Source organism: Cinclus cinclus, chromosome 2, assembly GCF_963662255.1.
Source record: "Cinclus cinclus chromosome 2, bCinCin1.1, whole genome shotgun sequence".
Lineage (NCBI taxonomy): Eukaryota > Metazoa > Chordata > Aves > Passeriformes > Cinclidae > Cinclus > Cinclus cinclus.
Window position 1 is genome coordinate 57,296,857 of NC_085047.1, and position 22,131 is coordinate 57,318,987.

Consider the following 22,131-nt stretch of genomic DNA (forward strand, 5'->3'; position numbering starts at 1 on the left):
GAGAAACCACTAGCAGAGCAGCTGTGGTAACACATGGCATTTTGTGTGTGCTTTGTTTTCCAAGTCAGACCCATTATTTTTGTTCTGCTCACATGATGGTAAATGCTGAGCCTTACCTGGGTGGCAAAAGATGGAAGTTACCTTGGAAACAACAGGAACACCTTCATGGCTTCTAGACACCTTCCCCCTGGCTACAGGCTTTGTACAGACCAGCAACCAGCTGGTCTCCTTTTCCTGAAGTTGCTGTTTTTCCCTTGTGCCTTTTCTCCCTCAATGGGAACTGACCACATTGAATTACCATCTCCTGGTGCTGTGGGGCATCAGATGGGGAATGGTGCTACACTGGGAAGCAGCAGTAGGAGCTTGGCTTGCTTTCTTTCACACAGCTCAGATGTCCCTCTAGGTCAGGCCAACCCTTTGTTGCCCTGACAGGAGAGGTGCATAGCAGCTGAAGAGAAAAAAAGGAACTCTGAACAGTGGAAAGGATCACCAGGCTTCCATGGCCTCAGGGCCAATGGTGTATGATACCCTGCAAACACATGATCCTCTTGTGGGTCATGGAGAAACACCTTGAGGTATTTACAATAAAATGATGGGTGTAAGGCTCTTTGAGGGATGTGGTGGGAAAATACATTCTTGGGATTGTCTACAACTTGTTTGGGATATTTCCCAAGGGCTGTGGGAACATACGAGACTTAGTTCAGGATATTGGGAATGGATTAAAAGTGGGGAAAGGAAGGAATTGAGGTGTATTGGAAAGGAGCAAATGTGGGAAAAAGGTATAAAAAGGGGAGGTCAGTGTGTTTGCCTGAGCCCTGCCTGTACTTGATCACTCCAATCTGTTCAGTATTCTCATTAAAACCTATTTTTATCTGGTTTAAACCAGATTGTTCTTTCTGTTCTGAGTGGGTGTGTGTGAACACAGCCAACGTGATGCTGGACCGGTTGGTGAGCAGCAGAAGAGGGCTGAGTGGTGTGGATGCAGCAGGGCTGCAAGCCTGGGGCTTGCATGCCCAGGTACCAGCAAGACTCTCTGAGAGACAGTCAGGTAAGGACAGAGAGAAGATGAAATTTGCCCCAAGTGGTCAGATTCCTGTCCAGGTGTCACATGCAAGGACATGTGGCTACAGCCCTATGAAGTGAAGCAAGTGATTGAAGTGTTAAGGAGCTGAGAGGCTGGGACAGCCACTTCTTCTTCTCCCCACCCCCCTCCCCCCCAACCCCTCCCTCCCACCAAATCTGTTTATGAGAATTATTTTTGAATATTTATGTTTGGAATAATTATTTGAAAGAAGTCACAGCTGCATGTGCTCCAGCTGAAGTGAGAGTTTGTGCTGCTGTCTCCTAGAGACCTTAAACTCCCATTCTGAAAGAAAGATCTTGTTTTTTAAAACTACAGCTTGATTTCCATGCTGATTCAAAATGGGTGAAATTTCAAAGACCAATGGGACTTATTACTGGTTTAACAACCAATATAAGAAAACAAATGAACTGAATCAGTGGTTGTTGTAGCGAGGACTCGGAAATGGCTGCTATGAAAACATCAGGTCTGAATGGGTAATACCTCAACCTTCATGTCATGTTTGAAAAGAACAGAAATGCCACATTTGTGTGAGTTACTGTTGTGGGTCACCACTTCCTATACATCTGCCAGAGCTGGAATCATCAGAAAGATGCATTTCAGAGGTGCACAACAACGGGGAGCCACAACTGTGCTCCTCAACCACCTTTGTGAGCACATGAGAAAAATCTGAAGAGGTGGTCTGAAAGACACTGCAGTGTTGGGTTTTTTTGTCCAGCATATAAACTACTGCATGCAGTTCATAAGGACAGGAAAACACACGCACGTGTTTTATTTGAGAATTAGGTAATTATGCAGTTTGAAACTATATCCATTGTACACAAGGTGGGTGGCAAGAGATGAGGATGCATGCACAGAAAGTTTTGAGATTCTGATTTTTAATGCTATATGACTCTTAAATCAACACGTGATTTATATTTGGCTGGAGAGAAATAGCAACAAATTTACATTTCAGAAATAAAACATGTCCCAAGCTCAATTAAACCTGGACTCTTGGAACCTTCTGGAGCATTTTAAATCTTCTTTTATGTGGAAAACCCCCTTTCCTATTGGACATAAATGTGCCAATGTTTCATCTCAATGTTTCTTTCTAGAAGAAAGATATTTCTACAATGCCATTTTAGTGCTATCAATATGATACCATCAAAGACCTAAATAAAATACTTTTCTATTGCTGTTGATTATTTGGGAAATGCAGTTCATCCCAGGAAAGCCAGCATGCACAGGGCATCCACCAATATCCATTCTGCAACAGCAAAAGCAAAAAATAACTCCACAAATAGGTGTTTACATTGGAAGAGCATAGACAGAGATTTTACCCAGGTACTACTGTTATCATATTCTAACAAAATTTTCCATCTCAGACAGCATGTTAGCTCAATATATCTGTCCTGAAGACACATAGAAAGCAATCAGTAAGTTTTCTTGAAATGTCTTTATTGCTTTTAATTGTTCCTTGGTAACAGCAAAGTCAACAATTGTTTTTTTGGTTCTTTTCCCTTTCCTTTCTGTTATTAACATATAATGTTCCTTAAAATTCCTTTTAAACATCTGATTTATCATATGCCTACCACAAAAGCCTTCTTTTTATTGACTGTATTATGAATTACACACCTATTTAACATTTCAGAAAGAGGGAGACCTCACTCTTGAGCAGGAAAGTTCACCATCAGTGTAAATAAAGGACATCTATGCCAGCACAAATCAAAGGCAAGCACACTAAAATCTAGGCTGGTAGACTTTTCACATCCAGGAAAACCTCCCTAACATTTCTTTTTGCAAAACAGGGTTTCCTGATATGCCTGGAGCCAATATGCTGTGATGCAGGCTGGCACTGCAGAATAGCAACAGCATACATTAAATCTGTGTTGGGAGCTGGTTACCAGAAACACTGCATAGTAATTATGGTGAAGATTCTCTGTGAAATAGATTCTGGTTTTTCAAGTGAGATTCTGAAAAAAACACCTCCTAACATTTCAGCAGAAATACTTTACAACTTGTCCAAACTGTAGAATATGTCTCATCTTTTCTCATAAAAGCTTACAGAGCTTGTAATTCACTGAGTTACTGCTTGTTCTAATACCTATCTGAGGGAAGGGCTTGGCATGGAGTAAGAGATGAGTAGGTGCATTAATTCAGTTCAAAGGTTCTTACAATTTATAAAAAGTAATGAAAAGCTTAACTTGAACTCTCAACAACTCCACTTTCCCCCATCTCAAGTTCATAACACTGATATCGTCAAGTTTTTAAGAAGCTGCCACAGAGAGGGGAGGAAAAAAAAGAAGAGTCACCAGCTCACACCAAGGCTTCATTAAGCGGAACCACAAATCACACAGATGGAAGAGCAGTGCACGATGGCAAAGGGGCTGATGCACACCTGTTATGAGAGCCTCCTCTCCAATGTGGCCTTGGACAGAGCAGGAGACCGTGAGGCCAGGCAGGGCAGAGAGCAAACAGCAGGAGCCAACTGGATCTGGCCATCTGTGACATCTGAGGACTGGTCCTCAGTTTGGAGGAGGAGGGGACAAAGAAGAAAAATCAAAACAGAGCACAGAATGACAACAAGATTTTTATACAAGCAGCCCTCATCCTTGTTCCAGACTCCAGCAAGGACTGGAGCAAGGACTGCACGATGTGCTCATCAAGTAATTTTTTCTCAACTGTGAAGATGTAGCTAGTCATGCCATGCTCACCCTGTCAATGCTTTAGCTGCCTAAAAAAAAAATCCCAGACACTTCTAATACTGCTTTTCCAATAAAGAAAACTACACTTGCTCAGACAGTAGAATCTTAACAAGGCCTTGCTTGCTGAGTTAAAAAAGCCTGAGGTAAGAGAAGTCTGTATTAGGGGAGGAAAAATAAATAGCCCTTATTTAAACCCTCCTCTCACCTCAAAACAAAAGGCTCAGAAACTGAAAACTGATAAAAAGCAAATACAAAATGAGTCTCTTTCCTGAAGGTAGCACATTTTTCAGCTGGCAAAATAAATCGTCCATTAAAAAAAAAATAAAAAGGAGGTATCTAAATACATTCCATGTAAGCACTCATTTGCAACATTGGAAACTCTCCAAGACTTCTCAGCACATGAAGCCTGTGTCTCCAGCTCACACACAAATGCAATAAAATAAGACCAAGTTTTAACTAATCATTTCTGGAGCTTGTTAGGTCACTGCTCCATTAAACATGAAGCAATCCAGGCACCATTTCTCAGGATAGCCTTTTTCCAAATTACAGCAAACCCCACAGTATTTATACTGCCAAACAAATTATCAGCCTCTCACATATAAAATTGTTTTCATGTGTAGGTACTTTCAGTGACTGCTTAAGAAGAATCCCAAACATTTGAGACAAAGGGCAAAAGCACAGGTCTAATTTTAAATAATTAACACACTACCATTTAGATTGGAAAAGACTCCAAAATCATTGAGTCCAACCTTTGACTGATGACCACCTTGTAGACCAAAGCAGCAAGTGCCATATCCAGCTGTTTCTGGAACACCTTCAGGGATGCTGACTCCACCACCTCCCTGAGCAGCCCATTGCAAGGTTTAACAGCCCTTTCTGCTGGTAATCCACAGAAGAGGTAAAGAACTCTAAACATGAATGCAGACTTTTTTAAAATGCCAGATTTATTTCCTTCCTTACAGAAGAGCTGTTCTGGTCTGCAAATTAATGGACAAAATAAGCCTTATTTTGATTTTCACATTGTATGTGCTTAAAAAAAGATGGATTGCTGATGACAATCCCTTCAAATTGAAACTCAAGTTAGATTTTCTCTTGTCATATACTACCATTTTACAACTAACTCTGAAAACCTTGAGATTTTACTACTCCTGCTACCCCTAGCTCTTCCTGCTACAGTACAGAAACTATACTGCATACATATAAACCTGTATTTATGTACAGACACAGAATCACAGAAATAAAAGCACTGGGCAAATGTAAAAGCTATCATTTGAGTTTATACTTCCCAGCAGGAACTCCAATCAAGCAATGTTCTGCACACAAATGTAAAGGGGATTTTTCCACAGCCTTCAGGTCAGGCTCAGAAAGAGCACCTTAGGCATGGCAGGAGAAAAGAGGAAACTGCCAACTCCATTGCAAGATTAAATATAGAGCTCCTCAAAAACTCAACCTATTTTAATTAATTATTTTTATGCTAACAATAACAACAACAAAAAATATTTCAGAGTTTTAAAGTAGCAAATTTATATATATCTTTTTCATACCTCTACTAGTTTAGTTTTAGTACAGATGATCCTCCTTAAGAGAGTATTTACAGACAAGGAAAAATAGTTAAACATCAGGATATTTATTTTGCATACAAATATTTACAGAAAAATACTTACAAAAATCAAGTATTCAAATTTTAATTGACTTCACTTCAAAAAAGCTTAATGCTTTCATTTTATAAAAACATGTTGCCTTTACTGTGCTCAAATTTGCTATTCAGATCTCTGGATTTTCTTATAAGAGCTTTCTTTTGTGCTTCATCAAAGCGATTGACTTTGAGATCCTGCTCTCGGTCAAATGGCCTTCTTTCCTGAGGTTTGCTCTTTTCTTCAGATGCTTTGCTCTTCAGCTTTTTCTGGTGGATGTCCATGAGAGACTCTGACCTCTTTGACTCCTGGAAAAAATGAGGAGGAAGTAAAGTATTAATGAATATCAACAACAACATACAGAAAATCCAAATGGAAAGACTGGAGTCAGGAAGGCCAAGAGTTCCAGAAAAAGACAGCTCAGTAACTGGATATAAAATGGTAAATTTAGCATACATAGAGTAGAAAGTGTGAGCAATCTTGCATAGGCCAAAATACTAATAATTCACTGATGTAGATGGCCATAATGTTGTAGATAGCCATGATGTTGTTGAATCTCTACAGACAGTGCAGATAAATTATAAACTTAATGCAAAAGAAATATAAAAGTTGCTCTGACATTACTGGCAGAATGGAGACACCATGTCAAAAGAAATATCTCAAAGTACAGGCCTAGTTTCCTATACACATACCCTGAGCACCTGGATTTGGTCACTGCTAGGCACAGGAACAAGCTAGACATCCTTTTAATCTTTCATGCACTACAGTGGGTTTTTAAATGTGTGCTCCTAACTTTAAATCATCTGCTGAAAGCTCACAGGACAAAGTCACAGGTTTGAGCTGGAGCATGTGTTTTGCCAACTCAAGGGCTTTAGCTGCATTTCCTAGAGAGCATGATCCAGTTCAAACACAACATAAAACTTCTGCTGATTTCACACAGGAGCAGGATTAGCTCTCACAAGACCATGAGGCCTCTCACTTACTCATACAGTGCATTTGTGTATCTAAACCAACTCTCTCATCAAAAAGCGCAGAAGCTGAACAGCTGTTTTCTCATGGTTTTCCTTCACTTCCTGTGCAAACATGCACCACATCACATGCAAATAATATCTTATGCATGAATTAAGAAAAGATTCCCATGGAAAACAGACAATACTGATGCATGATGTAACTGTGTCAGTGTTGAAAAAATTGCACCAAAGAATGTATGTTACATTAGCATCGAAAGAAGAAATTACTTTAAGAGTGAAATCTGTTCTAGTGAAAAATCCTTGGTAAATGTCAGTGGAGAAAGAAATAGAAAATAATAGATGAAAAAACTTTAAAAGAAAAATACCCAAAACAAACACCTGAAAATCAGAAAAGAGCTGATTCAACAGAAAAGAAAAAACAAACAACAAAACAACCCAAGAAACATTGTTCTTGAACTTTGAAACAACTCCATGAATATTTGAAAGAGCAAATGCCTGTGTATGTTTTATTATGCATCAATGGCATAGAGGAAACCCCATAGTTTTACATAAAAATTGTTCTACTATATTCATAATGACAGTAGAGACAGACACTAAAGAAGAACCTTAAGACAGAATCCTAATAGCTCTGGATTTGCAAGTCTCTAAGGCAGGAGAAACATATGATTTAATGAACTGCAAATAAATTATCAGAAGTGCCAGATAAACATGTAAAGTAAGGCAAAGATGTGATTCTCAAGTTAATTGTCCTCTCAAGAGACAAGACTTTCTTCCATAGGAGTTCAGGCCATGCATCAGGGAAGAACTGGAAGTAAGAATTGTAAGGCACGCAGTGGCCTACACACTCTGAGGGACAGAGCTGACATAGAGAAAAGTGAGAGGGAATTTGACATGGAGTTCAGATTTCTAGTAATCAGCATCTGTCTGTGAACATCATCTGCTCCTGTAGAGATTGAGAAAAACTACATGTAACAAAGTTACTGTAATGAGTAGTTAATGTAATTAATGACAGAGGGCAACTAATGCAGTGACTTGCTTAGCCCATCAAGCCTCGTTCAGGTTAGTGCATTATGTTGGCCCAAAAGTTAAACCAGCACTACTGTTTAATTCTTAGGATGTCAGTAATTGGGTGAAGCAAGCTAATATTTGAATTAAAGTCCCAGCAACCATTTCCTGACATGAGGATGATTGAAGGAAAGCACCATCTAAAACTGAGGCAATATACACAAACCCAAATACTGTCACTTTGGAGAGGACCCAATCCTGTTCTTGTTGACATTAATGCCAAGTGTTCTAATGTCTTAAAATAGCAGTAGGTTTGGGCACTAAAAGGGAAACTGTAGTGGCATCACCATGGAAACCAGCAGCACTAGAAATGAGAACTAGAACAGTAAAGAACGAAAGGATATAGAAGTATTCTGTGATTACACTTACATTGTACGAAGTCACCTGCTCAATAAGCCTCTTGTCCCTCCCAGATAACTCCATTTCTTCATTATCTTTACTGCTTGACTTTTTTGCCTCTTCTCTTTCCTGATGAGTAGAAGAAAACCACATGTTACAGTAATCAGAATGTCTGAAGTAAAAAGCAAGCAAATCAATATCTACTTTAATTAAATTTGGAAAGTAAAGTCCTTGATAGAAGCCATCAGATATTTTCTGCTCAGCTTGACAGGAGAAGAAACTGGACATGCTAATTGGAAAGCCAATGAGCTGACACAGAGTATCTGACGACTGCAAAAGAGAGCAGAAATAAATGCATATCAATGATATTTAATGTTGCTACTTCATTGCCTTTACCTTTAACCCTGAATTAGTAAATTTGGATAACAAAGAAAAATCTGGGAAAGAAAATTTCACTGAACAATCCACAGTATCTTTACTTTGTTTTCACAGAACATCAGTAACACCTACTGCCTGCAAGTACATATGAATGAATAAATAAATGCTCACCTTGGCTTTTCTCTCTCTGTCAGCTGGAGTATCTGTCCAAATAGATCTATCACCTGATTTGTCATCAGTTCGTCTTTTGAATGTTCTTGGGCCAAATCCAAAGCTTTTCAACTCAGGTGGAAGCTCTGTCATCCATGATTCCCTGGTAACTTGTTTAGGTTCATCCTTTGCAAAAGAAGTAGGGGTGGAGGGAAGAGTGAAAAAAGCATAATCAAAAATGATTGTCTAAATCTCTTGGCTTCCAGCAGAAATCACAGACTGTTTTTCTTTGTGTTAACACCTACACACGTGTAGCATCCCAAATAGAACTGCAACCAGGGTTACACAGAAACAGGTGAAGAGAAAGACAAATACACTCCAGCAATAAAATACTAGAAATTAAGAAATCCAACTTACACTGTCGGCTGAAGTAAGCTTTTCTTTCATTCTCTGAGCTCTGCGTTCAAACTCTTCAGCCACATCAGATTCCACTGGTCCTTTTGCAGGCATTGGGCCTATAAAATTGTCTTCATCCTCGCTATCTGTCAGCTTCCAAAAAGAAAACATTTCTTTCAAACATAGTGTTAAGAGCATCAAGAAACACTTGAGCTTCACAGAATTAAGGAGTTTGTCTAGAAGAGTATATGAACCTAATGCAATGCATCTCCCAGACAACAAAAACCTGGATTAGAACTCCAGATTAGTCCTATTCTAGCACTTGAACATGGATATTTCATCTCCATTTTGCCAAAAGCAGCATCTCTTGTCTGAGGCAAGACTGGTGGTAAAGGCAGAGGCAGCACACAAAGCTACTTTACATTGCTCTGCATGCAGAGCACTGCATGCAGCCTCTGTGGCCATGGGTAAATTTAGAACACACAAGCATACAACTTCCATATTTTGGGCTTTACCATCACTAGCAACATTCAGATGCATTTCCCTAAAAAGGATCACAATTTCACACTGCAAGAACTGTCTTGAGCTCACATTCAGTGATGCTAGAAATATTAAAGTGCAAGGTAGGGTACCAGTGGCACAAGCTGCGCGTACAGCATCTCCAGCTAATCCTTTGGCTCTGTCATTCACTTCTTCAATCCCTCATGGATCCCTTCAGGAAGAATTTCTTCACTGCAAGAGTTATCAAGCACTGGAACAGGCTGCCAAGTAGGTGGTGGAGTCACCATTCCTGGAACTGTTCAGAAAATGGCTGGATGTGGCCCTTAGTGCCATGGTCTAGCTAACAAAGTGGTGATGGGTCAAAGGTTGGACCCAATGATCCAGGAAGTGTTTTCCAACTTAATGATTCCATGATTCTGACATAGCATTCTAAGCAATTTTTTGGAGAAGGGCTAAAAAAGTAAGTTTGTTAGGGATTAGATGTCAATACAAAATATCCCTAGTTGCCAGGGGTCATACAGAAAGCTCACTGGTGCCTTCCTCCAAGTTCAAACAGTACAGATGTGGATGCAAGCAAAACTAGACAGAAAATGGTGATGCCACAGTGCCCTGGGAGCAAAGCTAAGGCACCCAATATCTACAAAAATGCAAAGATTTTGCTACAGTCCAACTGTGCATGATAAAGCAATGGGAATAGGATGACAAGGCTATGTCATCCTATGTCATCAGGAAGCACAAAGCATTACTTGAGAAAGCACAAGGTAATGAGTCATTAGATTCACTAAAGCAAAGTGAAGAGTCAGCATGCCTCTAAAGATGTATTTGAATATAAAATAATTAAATAAAGTTTTTAAAAAGCCAACAAGAAATTACTCATATTCAAAATAGAAATATAATAAGAAAATATAATAAGAAAATATAAGAAAAATAATATTATTAGGAGGAGGTAATATAAAGATAATTATTAGGAAAAGAAAAAAGGTAAGTTCTGTAATACCAGTAAAAAAGCTGATGCTAGAAGATGTATTTATGAGAAAATAGACTTTTTTGTTTGCAAAATATAAAAACAGACTGGCTTTGACATCTCTGCCTCAAGAGGTTTGTCACTATGATAAACTGCTTAATCATTATTTGGAGTTATAAGACGATGAGTAGCTCCGAAATGTCAGATAATCTTTCTGCACGATGAATTACAACACTACTCACTGCAGGAGGCTGGAGAATTACATGCTTTGCAACTGCTAACAAAAAAAGTGAAGTTTCAGAGCAGCCTTTGCATCCTTCTTTCCTAGCATGTCTAACATCTTCCATAGTGTCTGGGAGTTAAATGTAGAAATGTAAGTATTCGAAAAATAAACAGAATAACCATTCATTCTCTCTCCCAGGAAATTAATATTCAGTTTATCATAGCATGAGAGAGATTCACTTGTCTAAGCACTGGTATCCAGCACCATTTTTGGTGTCTTAGGGTCTCTTGCCTGGCTTAAGAGGTGCTGCTCAAGAAGGGCATGATCTTCTGTAAAAGTGTTACTCTCTACCTGCCAGGCCCTCCCATAGGCAATTTGGATCCCTCAGAATGGTACTGGAAGCCCTCCTGTAGGAAGCTCAATCTTCCCCACAGCTGTATTTTATCATATGTCTTGTTCTTGAATGTTCTTTAGTAGCACATGAATTATTTTGCAACCATGGATGGCAGACTACAGAACTTCTACCTAGTTTTTACCTAACATAACCAGAAAAGTCAAAAAACATGAACTGAAGAGGTGTCCCAGTGTCACTGTCCTCCACTACCTCGCTACCAGTTACAGGTATCATCCTGCAATTGCTAGGAACAATTTAGTGACACTGCAATGCCATTCTTGAGTGTGTGCTTTTGGATAAACTTATTTAAAGGTTGCAGCCACTAGTAAACATTTTTAAGGAGGTGAAGATGTGTTTTCTGCCTGCAGTTTAGGATGCCAAGATTGCTTGTGTTCAGGTAGTGCACCACCTATTTAACAGCAAAAACACAACAAACCAGACCAGTCTTTTTGATTTCTCTTTTTTTAAAGGCTTATTTATGCTCCAGTATTTGACTTCAGAAAAAATATGCCAGACACTTTCTGGTCCAAAATTAAACTGTAATCCTGAGAAGTATGTCTGGTAGTCTCTTTCAGGCTGCAACTTGTTCAACCATTTCAGGGAGCTTTTTCTGAAACAAAAGGCTCATCTTTTCACAAACCTGGGGACGGGATTCTGATGAAACCGAAGGTCCTATGAAGCATCTGCTACTCCCGGTGTCCTCTGAAGATTTCTTAAAGCCAGGTGGTAATGCAGGACCTATAATGGGCCTTGACAGTGGCAGGGGGGAAGGAAAAAACAATCTTGGTTTTACAGTTGAGGGGAAAAATATAACAGATCAATATAAAAATAAAAATCAAACATTTATGATAAGTACGACTTTCCTTCCTCCCCACACCAAGTGTGCCCCAGTGCACATATCCTGCAGATAACTGAATAAGAGTGTCTCCGTTTTCCAGGAGGACCTGTGCTGACAGTTTTGATGCAAAAAAACCCAGGAAAGTCCCAGCATGTAGTCAAAGAAAGCCACATTTTTCTTCCCTAGTTTCCTTCACCAGATTCAAGAGCAATGAAAGGTGGTAAGACAAATACATGCTCCTCCTTTGCAATCAACAAACCAAATTTTGTTCTTGTCTCACACCTCCATTTCACTGTCCTTTAATAAGCAGAAACTGAACTGCTCTGATTTTATTTCACCTTCAAGTAGGAAAGAGAGAAGAAAAGTTTTGTGAGTCCAGGTAACTTCACTGATTTGTTTTTAAGCGGCAGCTCTGCAAGCAATGTTGACTTAGCTGTCTCCACAAACACAGAAAGGTGAGAATTTCTTTTCAGTGGTAAAAAGAATACTATAAACTGAACTCAAAGAAACTGTGCTTGCTGTATTGAAAGTCTTTTGTATGTGAGTTCCTCTTAATAATACAGCAGAATATTCTTTAAAGCTAATAAAAACTAATTAAAAACTCAAATAGCTGTCACTTGAAGTCATAACCAAGTGACAGTATCCTCCCAAAGTAACAGCAGACTTTGTTTATTATGATCTTCAGTTGTGAGCTTTAGGTTATCAAAAGTAACAGCAGCTGAATTGAATTTGCTAATTATGGCCTTTACTCAATCCCAGGTAATCTAATCAATACAGCCATGCTGTACTGATATTATTGTCAGGGTTTAAACAGGGGAAATAAAATACACAAATTCTCACTGAAGAACCAACCACAGATATACAGACATGAGCAATATATATGAGCTCAGGCCAGTACTGAGCACTGGTGAGATTTTAAAGCCAGTCAAGGAGCCTTGGTTAATTTTGAAGTTCCACCCCCACAGAGCTGCTGCAGTTTCATCTTCCTTCTTTCCTTCCTGACTACTTTCTTGTTAAGACCATGTTTTAAATTCCTAATGTAATTTAAAGAGATTAAGTTTAAACTTACACAGATACACCCCCAAAAAATCTTTAATTTTAGTATACAAGTAGCCTTATTCTGCATAGAGAGACAGATAAATCAAATTATAAAAAAAGTTCTCTACTGAAATATATATGAACATCTCTGTTGTGGGCTGTATCTGTGCAGCCTGTGAAAAAGAAGCAATTTCAAATGCTCTTGATTCTTGTCTTGATTCTGTCACAGCTTAAAGGTTCTTTAGGGAACAGAAAAATAGTTCTCATATTCGTCCTTCCCATGCTTTCCACTTCTTATGCTTTTTCTTTTCCCCCACATGAACATCTCATTGGTCTTTCCTCACCAGTACACAGGTAACATGATCCTTTACAGTTTCCTGGATGTCCAAAAGGTCTCTGAACAGGTTAATTGAATCTAAATACTAGTAATATTTTAAATCTGATAATATATTTACTCTAATAATATATTAACTGCTAATAAATAACTGGTAAACACATTCTACTGTTGTACGCAATTTCAGAACCTATACCAGTCAAACATACCCCTCAAACTTATGGATTAAGTGTTAATTTAAGGAATATTGGATTTCATATATGGCAAAGACTGTTCTGTTGTTGGACTTGGAAGTCCTTGCTAATGCATATTTTGAGACGGGTACAGCATTCTTCTGATATATTACAGTTTTCTTTAAAATCACCTTCACTCTTTACCTTGATGTGTGGACCTTTAAGAAATATTTATGAGTGCTGCACTTTTGTCTAACTTTGATAAACAATAACAAAATCTTAAAAATCGAAGGACATATTTTCACATATATATTTTACACTGGAATGATTCAAACCATTTTCAACAAGCTGAAGATTGCCACATCAGCTGCCCCTAATCATGGCCATGCTGCTTTGACAAGTCTGGAAAAGATGTTAAGAGAATAAAAGCTTTTCTAAAAGAACGAGTATGTCACACAGAACTGATAAACAGCCTGTCCATACAGTGAAACAAACGACCTGTGCTTCTTTCAATTATTCATGGCTCAGTTGGCAGCTGGCAATCTGCTCAAGGCTAAGGGCAATGCAGCAGGCAGACAGCAGCATTGTGTCTGTGCCCTGCACAGCTTACACACCTCCCAGACTCCCAGGTGTGTGTGGGTGGAAGATAGACAAGGTTCTTCCCACACACCACACCATTCCCACCCCACCTATTCAGGGAATCAGACTGGGTGCAAAACAACTCTCCTCAATCTGCTTTCTCAGAGCGTGCTAGGAGCAATTGTATGGTGAGGTAGGCAAAAACAATACAGTGAGTGCCAAGTGCCTTCTACTGCTTTAATCTATCACAGACACAGAGCAAACTCTTGCCTCAATGTCACAGAATCACAGAATATTCTGAGTTGGAAGGGAACCACAAGGATCATCAAGTGAATGAATATGAGTGAATGGCCCCTTCCTCTTCCATTTTACTGTACATATTCATGTCAAAAATCAAGCAAGCAAGGCAACCTCTGCTGATAGTAGAAGTTACAAGCATTTATTTTTAAAATATAGAATACATAATTTTTAACAACCTGCTCAATTTTATAATTAAAATAATACTTTGTGCATACAGAACACAAGAAAAAGGAAAACAAAATTAGCTGTTTGTGGGACCATCAGAGCACCAAATGATCCCATTGAGCATGATACCCACAATTACAAGAGTTTTTTGATTACAGCGAAGTGTAACCAAACGTACAAGAGAAAGACATTTCCACGTAACCTTAATTACACAAATTCTTACTTAGTTACATAAATTTTGTGCTGCCAAGCATCATAAAATTTATTCAAACTAAAAAAAAAAAAATAAATTAAAAAAATTAACTTTTAAATTTCTTTTGAGATGGTATATTACACACACAGCTCAACAGTAAATTGAGTCACTTCCCTGGAACTGAAAACTCATACCTGACAGGCAAGTACTATTTTATCTACTAGCTCCCTATTGCTCTGAGGAAGATAAAAGTGATCAAGGGAATACCTCGCATCAGGAAGTATCCCCTTGGAAGCACCAATTCCACTACAGTCTGTAATTTCAAATTATAGAAGGAAGTGCACAGATTGATGTAAAGACTAAAAGGCTGTGAGACACAGTTAAGTTCTGTCTAGAAAATCCATCTAATATTTTGGAGGAGAAGTATTTTATAACTGTAAGCAATCAAATGGAAGGCTTCCTGAGAGAGACCATAAATAATGCTTATTTGTGTAGATCTGACAGCCTCTTTTCCAGAAACCTACAGTGTTCAGAGTAGTTTTGTACCTAGGGACATGTAAACAATAATCCTTGATGCATTAGCAAATTATATGGTCTTGCACAACACACAAGGTAACTGCCCCAGTGCCTCACAGACCAGAATGAACTACACGTCCTTGTACCTGTAATTTGTTTTTTTCTCCACTGATCTGAGACCTATCAAAAGAAATGAAGGAAACTTGAAATCCAAAATACATCTCAGAAAATTGACATTAGTTCTTTTACTCTCCTTCCAACCTGATCTAGGAGGGCTGTGTGCTCTGTTTCAAGGTATTGCTGTTCTTGCTCCCAAAAAGTGGAGGAAACATTAGCTCTGATCATCTCAATCTCAAGTGCACAACTGAAATGTTCTGTAACAGTGATGCAAAATACTTAATCTAAAATAATTGTGTTTTAAGGAAAAGAAGCTGAATAAAATTCCCTTTTAATTACCTCTCTGGAGAATCATCCTGTTTTTTAAATCCAGGAGGAAGAGCTGGCCCAAAAAAGCCATCATCATCATCATCATAGTCTTCATGAATTCTTTTTGGCTTTCTGCAAATACAGATTTCACTTAATTATTACCTTGACATGCATGGCAATTATCTACATTTTAAAAAGGAAAAAAACCACAGAAAATTATTTCATAGGGTCTTCTGTACTAAACATCCTGCCGTTACCAAGGAAACAGTGCAAAAGGATGCAAAATGATTAGAAGCAATTAAAAAACTGGGACTATAAGATTCACTTCAAAAATATTCTGACATTTAAAAAAAGAAAAAGAAATTTAAAAAACAACATTAAGGCTTTTGCTGTAAAAATAAGTTTAGTATAATGTCGAAATACCCTTTTCTAGTCACAGAGTAATCTAAAAGTCAGTACACTTCTTTATCCATTTTTATACACTGTCTGCATTTTAAGTAGTATTTTTCCTGTTCAATTCTAATCAGGTGAAAAACTATTAGCTAAGAAAAAAAGAAAAAAATTGAATAATAATTACCCTAGCACTCACTAAGATGGCATAATGGCCTTCAAGTCTCGCATACAAGGCTTAGAGTAAACACACACAAATTCTTAACACAGCAATTTTGAGTAATCAACCCAACAAATGAGACTATCTGCAGACTCCTGTAACTTGCTAAACATTTCAGGATTTTTTCATTAGAATTGGCCTTATGAATGCACAAATTCATGTCCATAAACATGTCTTACTGCCTCTCAGAGAGAGCTAGTACACTGAAACCAGGGCAAAACTCAAGTACCAAATACTTATGCACATGGTAAGTTGTGTGTGTCCTTAGTATAAACATGGAAATTTGCAAAACTAAAATAAAACATATAAATGCAGATATCTGATTTGCCCAAATAACTTAATTCTACCCTAAGGTGTCCAATAGGTCAGCACAGAATCAGAAGTTTTACATAGGTACACAGTTTATCTTTTGTATACAACATTTTCCCTTCCTCATATGTTAGACAGACACATTACATTTGCAATTAAATTTGTAAATATAAAAATAACCCAAAAACATACTCACTTGGGTGCTGGATCTCCTGTCTCCTCTTCAGAATCTCTGTTTGTGTCTCTAGGTACAGGAAGAGATTCTGAGCTGTCGTCAGTGTCAGGAGTTTCTGAGCTACAGCTGCTTTTGTAGTCTGGAGGCAGTGCTGGTCCTGCAACTGAACATCCAGTTATATGGGATCATAAAAATCACAGAATGGTTTGGATTTAAAAATTATCTAGATCCAATCTCCCTGCTATGGGCAGGGAACCTTCTACCAGACCAGGTTGAATAAGGATACCTACTAAATGTTTCAAATGAGTGTGATCTATCATGGCATTTCCAAAACACATACTTACTTGGAATCAAGTTTATTCAATCACTGCTCTCTCTAGCATTTAGAGAAGATATCTAAACAAACTTCTAGAAGTTACTTCCTTCAGCACCGTATTTCCATCAACAACCTGCCCTGGACCGTTCTGACTTGGGACATTACTAATCCATTACTATATGAGCATACTCTGGAACAGGACTACAAAGCCCTGTTTTATACAGCAACCAATGTACAATGGATATGGCATAAACCAGCATATTTAAAACAAACACCTTAATAAAGCATTTGAAGCTTACTAGTGAAGAAATACTTCATCTGTACATACCCAGAGTGGGAGACCATAAATTATTAAATGGGAGCATTTGTGACCATAAAGTACTAAATTAATTGTCAGCCTGCTTTAGGAATGGTATGACGAATAAGGTTTTTCCCAGTTCAGCTAAATGTGAACAACAGGGACAGATTTAAGTACTCTGCTGAAAGGGGTATGATTTAGCCATTCAGAGAATGAGTTCAAAGAATTGTTGCTGTCAGAAGGCCAGGGCAGTGGATGGAATTCTCGTGCACCAGTAAAACCTTCATCCTCTGGGGTAATATCTCAACAAAATTAAAATTCAGACACTAACACTGCTATCAGGCCTGAGCTGTTTCTGGCACTGTGCCCACCAGCAGACACTGATCTTCATAGATTTGGATACAATACCATGTGCAATGGATCCAGAAGCAGTTTAGCCACTGATCCTACCAGCAAATGCCCACCAAACAAGACCCTTAACACAGATACCCCCACAGGCTTGATCAACAAGGAGTCAGCTGGAGCAAGCAAAAACCAGCAATGGTCCCAAGGTAAGAGACCTTCCCAATCCAGGGCAAGGCACCCATTTACACAAATACAGTACAAACAGCCCACATTCCCATGTAATGGATATTTGATTCTACTGATGATTTAACAGCCTGAGAGCCAGACACCATTCCTCCTCTTAATATCTCAAGCACTGAGTACAAGACTTACAGGACAGAGAGGTGTTTTGGTGAGGAAAAGACATTGTTCCCTTTATGAATAGTCAAGAGTCAGATGAAAAGATAAATGGTAGCAAGAAATTAGATCTCCAGTTGAAGAACTACAACTTTTTGATAGTACAAAACACAACCCGATGCATATTATGGTTCCATTGTTAGCTGGCAAAGTTTAGGCAGAAATCAAGTCCTTTGAGTGAGCTTCAGAAAGCTTTTAATCATCTTTAGCGCAAGACACAAGGACAGTCCACTAGCTACAAAGCATCCAGGCAGAACTGCCTTCACTGTTTCCTGTTTTAATGGAAAAGGTTTTAACTGGGACATACAAATCTATTTCAGCATTAGGAAGGGAAAAAAAAACAACCACAAACCACTTCCCTCACCCAAAAAAAAAAACGCCAAACACAACACCCTAGCCTATAAAGGTAAAATAAGTTCAAGATGAAAGGAAACAAACAGATGAATGATAAGCAGGAATAAAAACTGCTGTCAAGAAGTCTCCTCTTACAGTACGAAAAGCACCACTTGAATTAAAGCACTTGAAACCCAAACAAAACGTGCACAACTGCTTTCTCCAGCCATCTGGTACCCTGACATCAGGCAAGCAGACTTCATTTGCTCTAAATGCAAAAGAAAAGGCTCGGAGTGGAAGGAACAAACTCAGATACAATTTGATGAGTCTGATACTAGAGAGGAAGAGAGAAATTAGGAGTAGTTTTGTGAGGTGCACAGAACTAGTAAAACCAAAACTATTTAAGGAATGGGGGGGTGGGTCCCACTGGCACATTGTTCAACACCAGGGCTAACACACATACTTTCATCCCAATTCCTCTCTGCTGTGTTGGCAAAATTGTTTGCATAGGCTATGCAATAAGCTGGAACTTAAAAGGCATAAAAAACCCACTGCAAATCACAGCACTCCCCTGAAAGAACTGTTTGTTTGCAGAACTGCAGCTTAAGCAGGACAACCAGAAATTAAACAGAGACTGACTAATGAAAGGAAAATGGCATTTAAAGCTTGAGGAAGAAAAAGTCATTGGACATGGTGAAAAGAAGTGAGGGGAAAGAGACTTGGGATTAAAAATTAATATGATCATGGCACTGAGTGAGACTAACAATCAGCACAGGCAAAGACACAGCTATGGATCAGGACAGTTTGGGAAGCCACAAGAAAGAGCAGAAAGATAGGAATGGAAATTGCTAAGCATTAATTCTGGGAGCAAAGAAAGAAAAGGGTAAGGAGGGAGGTCAAGATTTAATCAGAAGTCTGTGAAATTCCCCAAAATCCATGGACAAGTGGAAAAATGCAGCCGAAAGGATGAACAGAGGAGAGCTCCAAGAGTCAAGAAACTAAACCTAATGAAGTAAGAAGAATAAACAGATGTAGCAATGGCAGAGCAACAGAAAAGTGACAAAGTAATTCAGAGCAGGACAATGGCATAAAAAAGTATGAGATGAAAATTTCGGGGATAGTGAGGAGAGAATCAGGACCAAGTGACACTTCCGTGAATGTTTCACAGCTACTAGAAGTGACCATCCTACTAATGAGCTGGCTCTGGTGACTACCTGCCTGTAAATTGAGTCAATTCAATTCAGAAACCAAATTAAAAGCTACTTTTTGTTTTGTTTTGCCAGGGTTATTTATGCTGCATTTGGGGATTCTAAGTAATCTACCACACCATCAGAGATGTACTGGGAAGCTCTCAAGGACAGACAAGGCCTTTCAGCTCCAGCACAGTGGTAGATAACCCAGAACATATCAACACATCCGTATTGTAACAAATGTGGCCTCAATGCTGAAACAGCCAAAACTCCCTTCTTCGCCTCTGGTTGTTTTTAGCCATTCCCTAGCACGTCTCTCCTGCTGGTACAAGGACAGTCCAGAGGCAGGGACAAATGGGCCAAAGGAAGTACTATTCCTCCAGCGGGAGCAGAGTTAGACCAGCTTCAAAGCACCATAATGAAGTGAAGAATCAGGAAATAGGGATATGAGTATGTCCAATGGGTTGGACATGCTAAAGAAGGTGAAGGATTTACCAGGGATGGGCTTTTGGGTCTGTCCAGCTACAATTTGCTTCCATCCTGTTTCCAGTTAAGGGTCACAGCAGTATTATCAGCATCACTTTTCTGACACCAGAGGTAGTCCTGTGCAGTGTGGTTTGTCCCATGGCAAGAAGACCAACAGATATTATGGGAGAAAATGTCTGCATGCTCGTATCCAAAGGGGTGGTGGGAGTAGGGCTCAAGGGGGCTGAGATATTTGCTACTGACTGTGGTGCACATCAGCCTGCACAAGGGTATAAAATGCTGCTGGAAACCAAGCCAACTACTCTCCCAAGGCTGCAGACAGAAAACAGGTGGATTGTCTCCAGAAGGAATGTATTAGCAATAAATCTAATCATAATCATACATAATCACTCTCCTATTTCTTGTGTCTGTCTGAGAGCCTTTTCTTATGCCTGAGAGTCTTCTCTGCCACAGGCTGCTCAAAATCCTACTTTGTTGCTGTTGGGAGACAGAAACTATGAAAGTAGACTAAAAAACAAGTGCTCTTCAAGAAAAGCAATGGGCAGCTCAAATGTCAGTGAGACTACTACGACAGAAAAATATCGGAAGAGCTGTTCAGTTTTAAAAGGTGAAGCATCTCTTAAAATAGTTAGAAAACACAAGGGAAATTGTTACAGAACAAATTCTAGGCCCATTTGACTTAAGACACAGAAGTGCTACAGCACAGAAGGTGCTGGTGGCAGCCCCACTGTGTGATTTTTGTCACTCCAGGTGCAGGGCTCCAGATGGAGCTGTAGCTCTGCACAGCAAAGTGTGTTATGCCAAAGTACTTGCTCTTCTTTTTTCCTCTGCACTGCAGCAGTCTGCCTCATGGGGTGAACAGGGACATTTCACTGCTGTAAGTCAAACTCAGGAAGTTTGTGAAAATTATTAAAACAAACAACCTGCCAGTAGCTGGAGTTTGGGGTTTTTGTTTGTTTGTTTGTTTTCAAAGGCAAATAAATTCCTTCACCCACTTCACAGAGAAATTTCCAAGCAGATCTTGGATCAGTTGCCAGTGCAACTGTAATACTACAGACCTGATTTACACTGGGACAAAGAGGGTACAAACTCAGCTGAGTAACTTAGCCTAGACATTGCCAAAACACCCGATGTTGCAAACCCATGGCCTAAGGATAAGTTTAACTTGTTTTGTTCATACACGATACAGATACTTGCAGCATGCATCAGTGTATTGATGGAATATGAATAAGCCATTAACACAGATACGACCAGAAAAGGCAGCTCGTGTAGTCAGGGCTGCCTCACAAAGCCGAGATCCGGACCCAGAGCTTGATGTTGCCATGGTGTCAGCTAATGCGGAAGCTTTGTCCCGCTTGCTATTGCTCCCTCTTCTGGATGAAAAAAATTAACAGAGCAGAGAAGCACAAACCTTTCCCATCAGAGCTGCTTTCTTCAGAGTAACTGAACGCTAGAAACTGAATATATGTACTAGTGCCTCGAACCTGGATTAAAGGCAAGGAGTGCAAACGCTCAAGGTGCTGCTTCCAGAGATATTGCTGACAGAGAACATGCAAGAATTTCAGTGGGGGAGCTGAGCTCCACTGCAGAAGAGCCAGCCTGGCAGTCAGCTGGTCTCGGTGGGATCCTGCTTCTGATGTGACAGCCCTTGACATGAGACCCTGGCAGACATCACAGCCCCACTGACCAGCAGGCTGCTCCACACGCTGATGTACACTACCTGGAAAACCACAGCCCATGAAGTGGTTTGGCTTGGCAAAAGAAAGCGTTCCACACAGGCCCAGCCTCTCCTTTCCTACCCACTAATCTCACACTTGGAGCTGCTGAAGAGCACAGGCATCAAAGGGAATGCGACACTCGAGCGGAACAAAAAGTGACTCAAAGCAGTATTTTCCTAAAACGAGTTTTAAAGCATTTCATACGCGTAGCATTCCATCAGACCGCATGTGACGCCTTTTTTTTTTTTTTTCCCCTGAAAAATAGTCACTGTAATAACCCTCCCGGGAAGTTTAGCTCCATCTAGGCGCCACACTAGCAGTGTACACCCTGCGCTGGGACACACCAGGCTGCGGAGCCCCGGTATCCCACTCACGGAGCATCCATCCCGCGCTGTGGAACACGGGTCGCAGAGCCCCGGTATCCCAGCGCCGGCTCGTCCCTGTGCTCTCACCCTGGCTGAAGTCCTCGCCCGGCTCGGCCTCGGCGCGGCGCGGGAAGCCGGGCGGCAGCGCGGGGCCGATGAGCTGGCGGGCCATGGCGAGGCGGGCTCCGGGGGCAGCCCGGCTGCTCTCCCCGTCCCGTCTCGTCCCGTCCCGCTCCTGCGGCGCTCCC

The 22,131-nt window shown here is 39.9% G+C and overlaps 1 protein-coding gene across 4 annotated transcripts; it reads right to left on the minus strand.

Moving 5' to 3' along the window:
- Positions 1-1,952: 1,952 nt before the first annotated feature.
- On the minus strand, positions 1,953-22,127 carry GPALPP1 (GPALPP motifs containing 1). 4 transcript variants are annotated; one of them, XM_062487724.1, is made up of 9 exons: positions 21,971-22,127; positions 20,610-20,675; positions 16,458-16,599; positions 15,373-15,474; positions 11,421-11,529; positions 8,720-8,851; positions 8,324-8,488; positions 7,805-7,903; positions 1,953-5,707 (listed from the first exon to the last, which is right to left on the minus strand). In XM_062487724.1, the coding sequence occupies exons 1-9, from the start codon at positions 22,053-22,055 to the stop codon at positions 5,489-5,491; spliced, it is 1,119 nt and encodes a 372-aa protein (XP_062343708.1). In that variant the 5' UTR covers positions 22,056-22,127; the 3' UTR covers positions 1,953-5,488. The 4 variants fall into 4 exon arrangements, with proteins under 4 accessions (XP_062343708.1, XP_062343711.1, XP_062343709.1 ...); XM_062487727.1 differs by lacking the exon at positions 20,610-20,675 and having other exon boundaries at positions 11,445-11,529; XM_062487725.1 differs by lacking the exon at positions 20,610-20,675.
- Between the last annotated feature and the right edge of the window lie 4 nt (positions 22,128-22,131).

Coding starts and splice junctions, on each gene's coding strand:
- GPALPP1 (XM_062487724.1), bottom strand. CDS start 22,055: ATGGCCCGCCAGCTCATCGGCCCCGCGCTGCCGCCCGGCTTCCCGCGC. Junction 20,676..21,970: donor GGGCGAGGACTTCAGCCAGG/GTGAGAGCACAG, acceptor TTTGACTTACAG/CAGTGAAATGTCCCTGTTCA. Junction 5,708..7,804: donor AGCAGGTGACTTCGTACAAT/GTAAGTGTAATC, acceptor CATTTTTTCCAG/GAGTCAAAGAGGTCAGAGTC.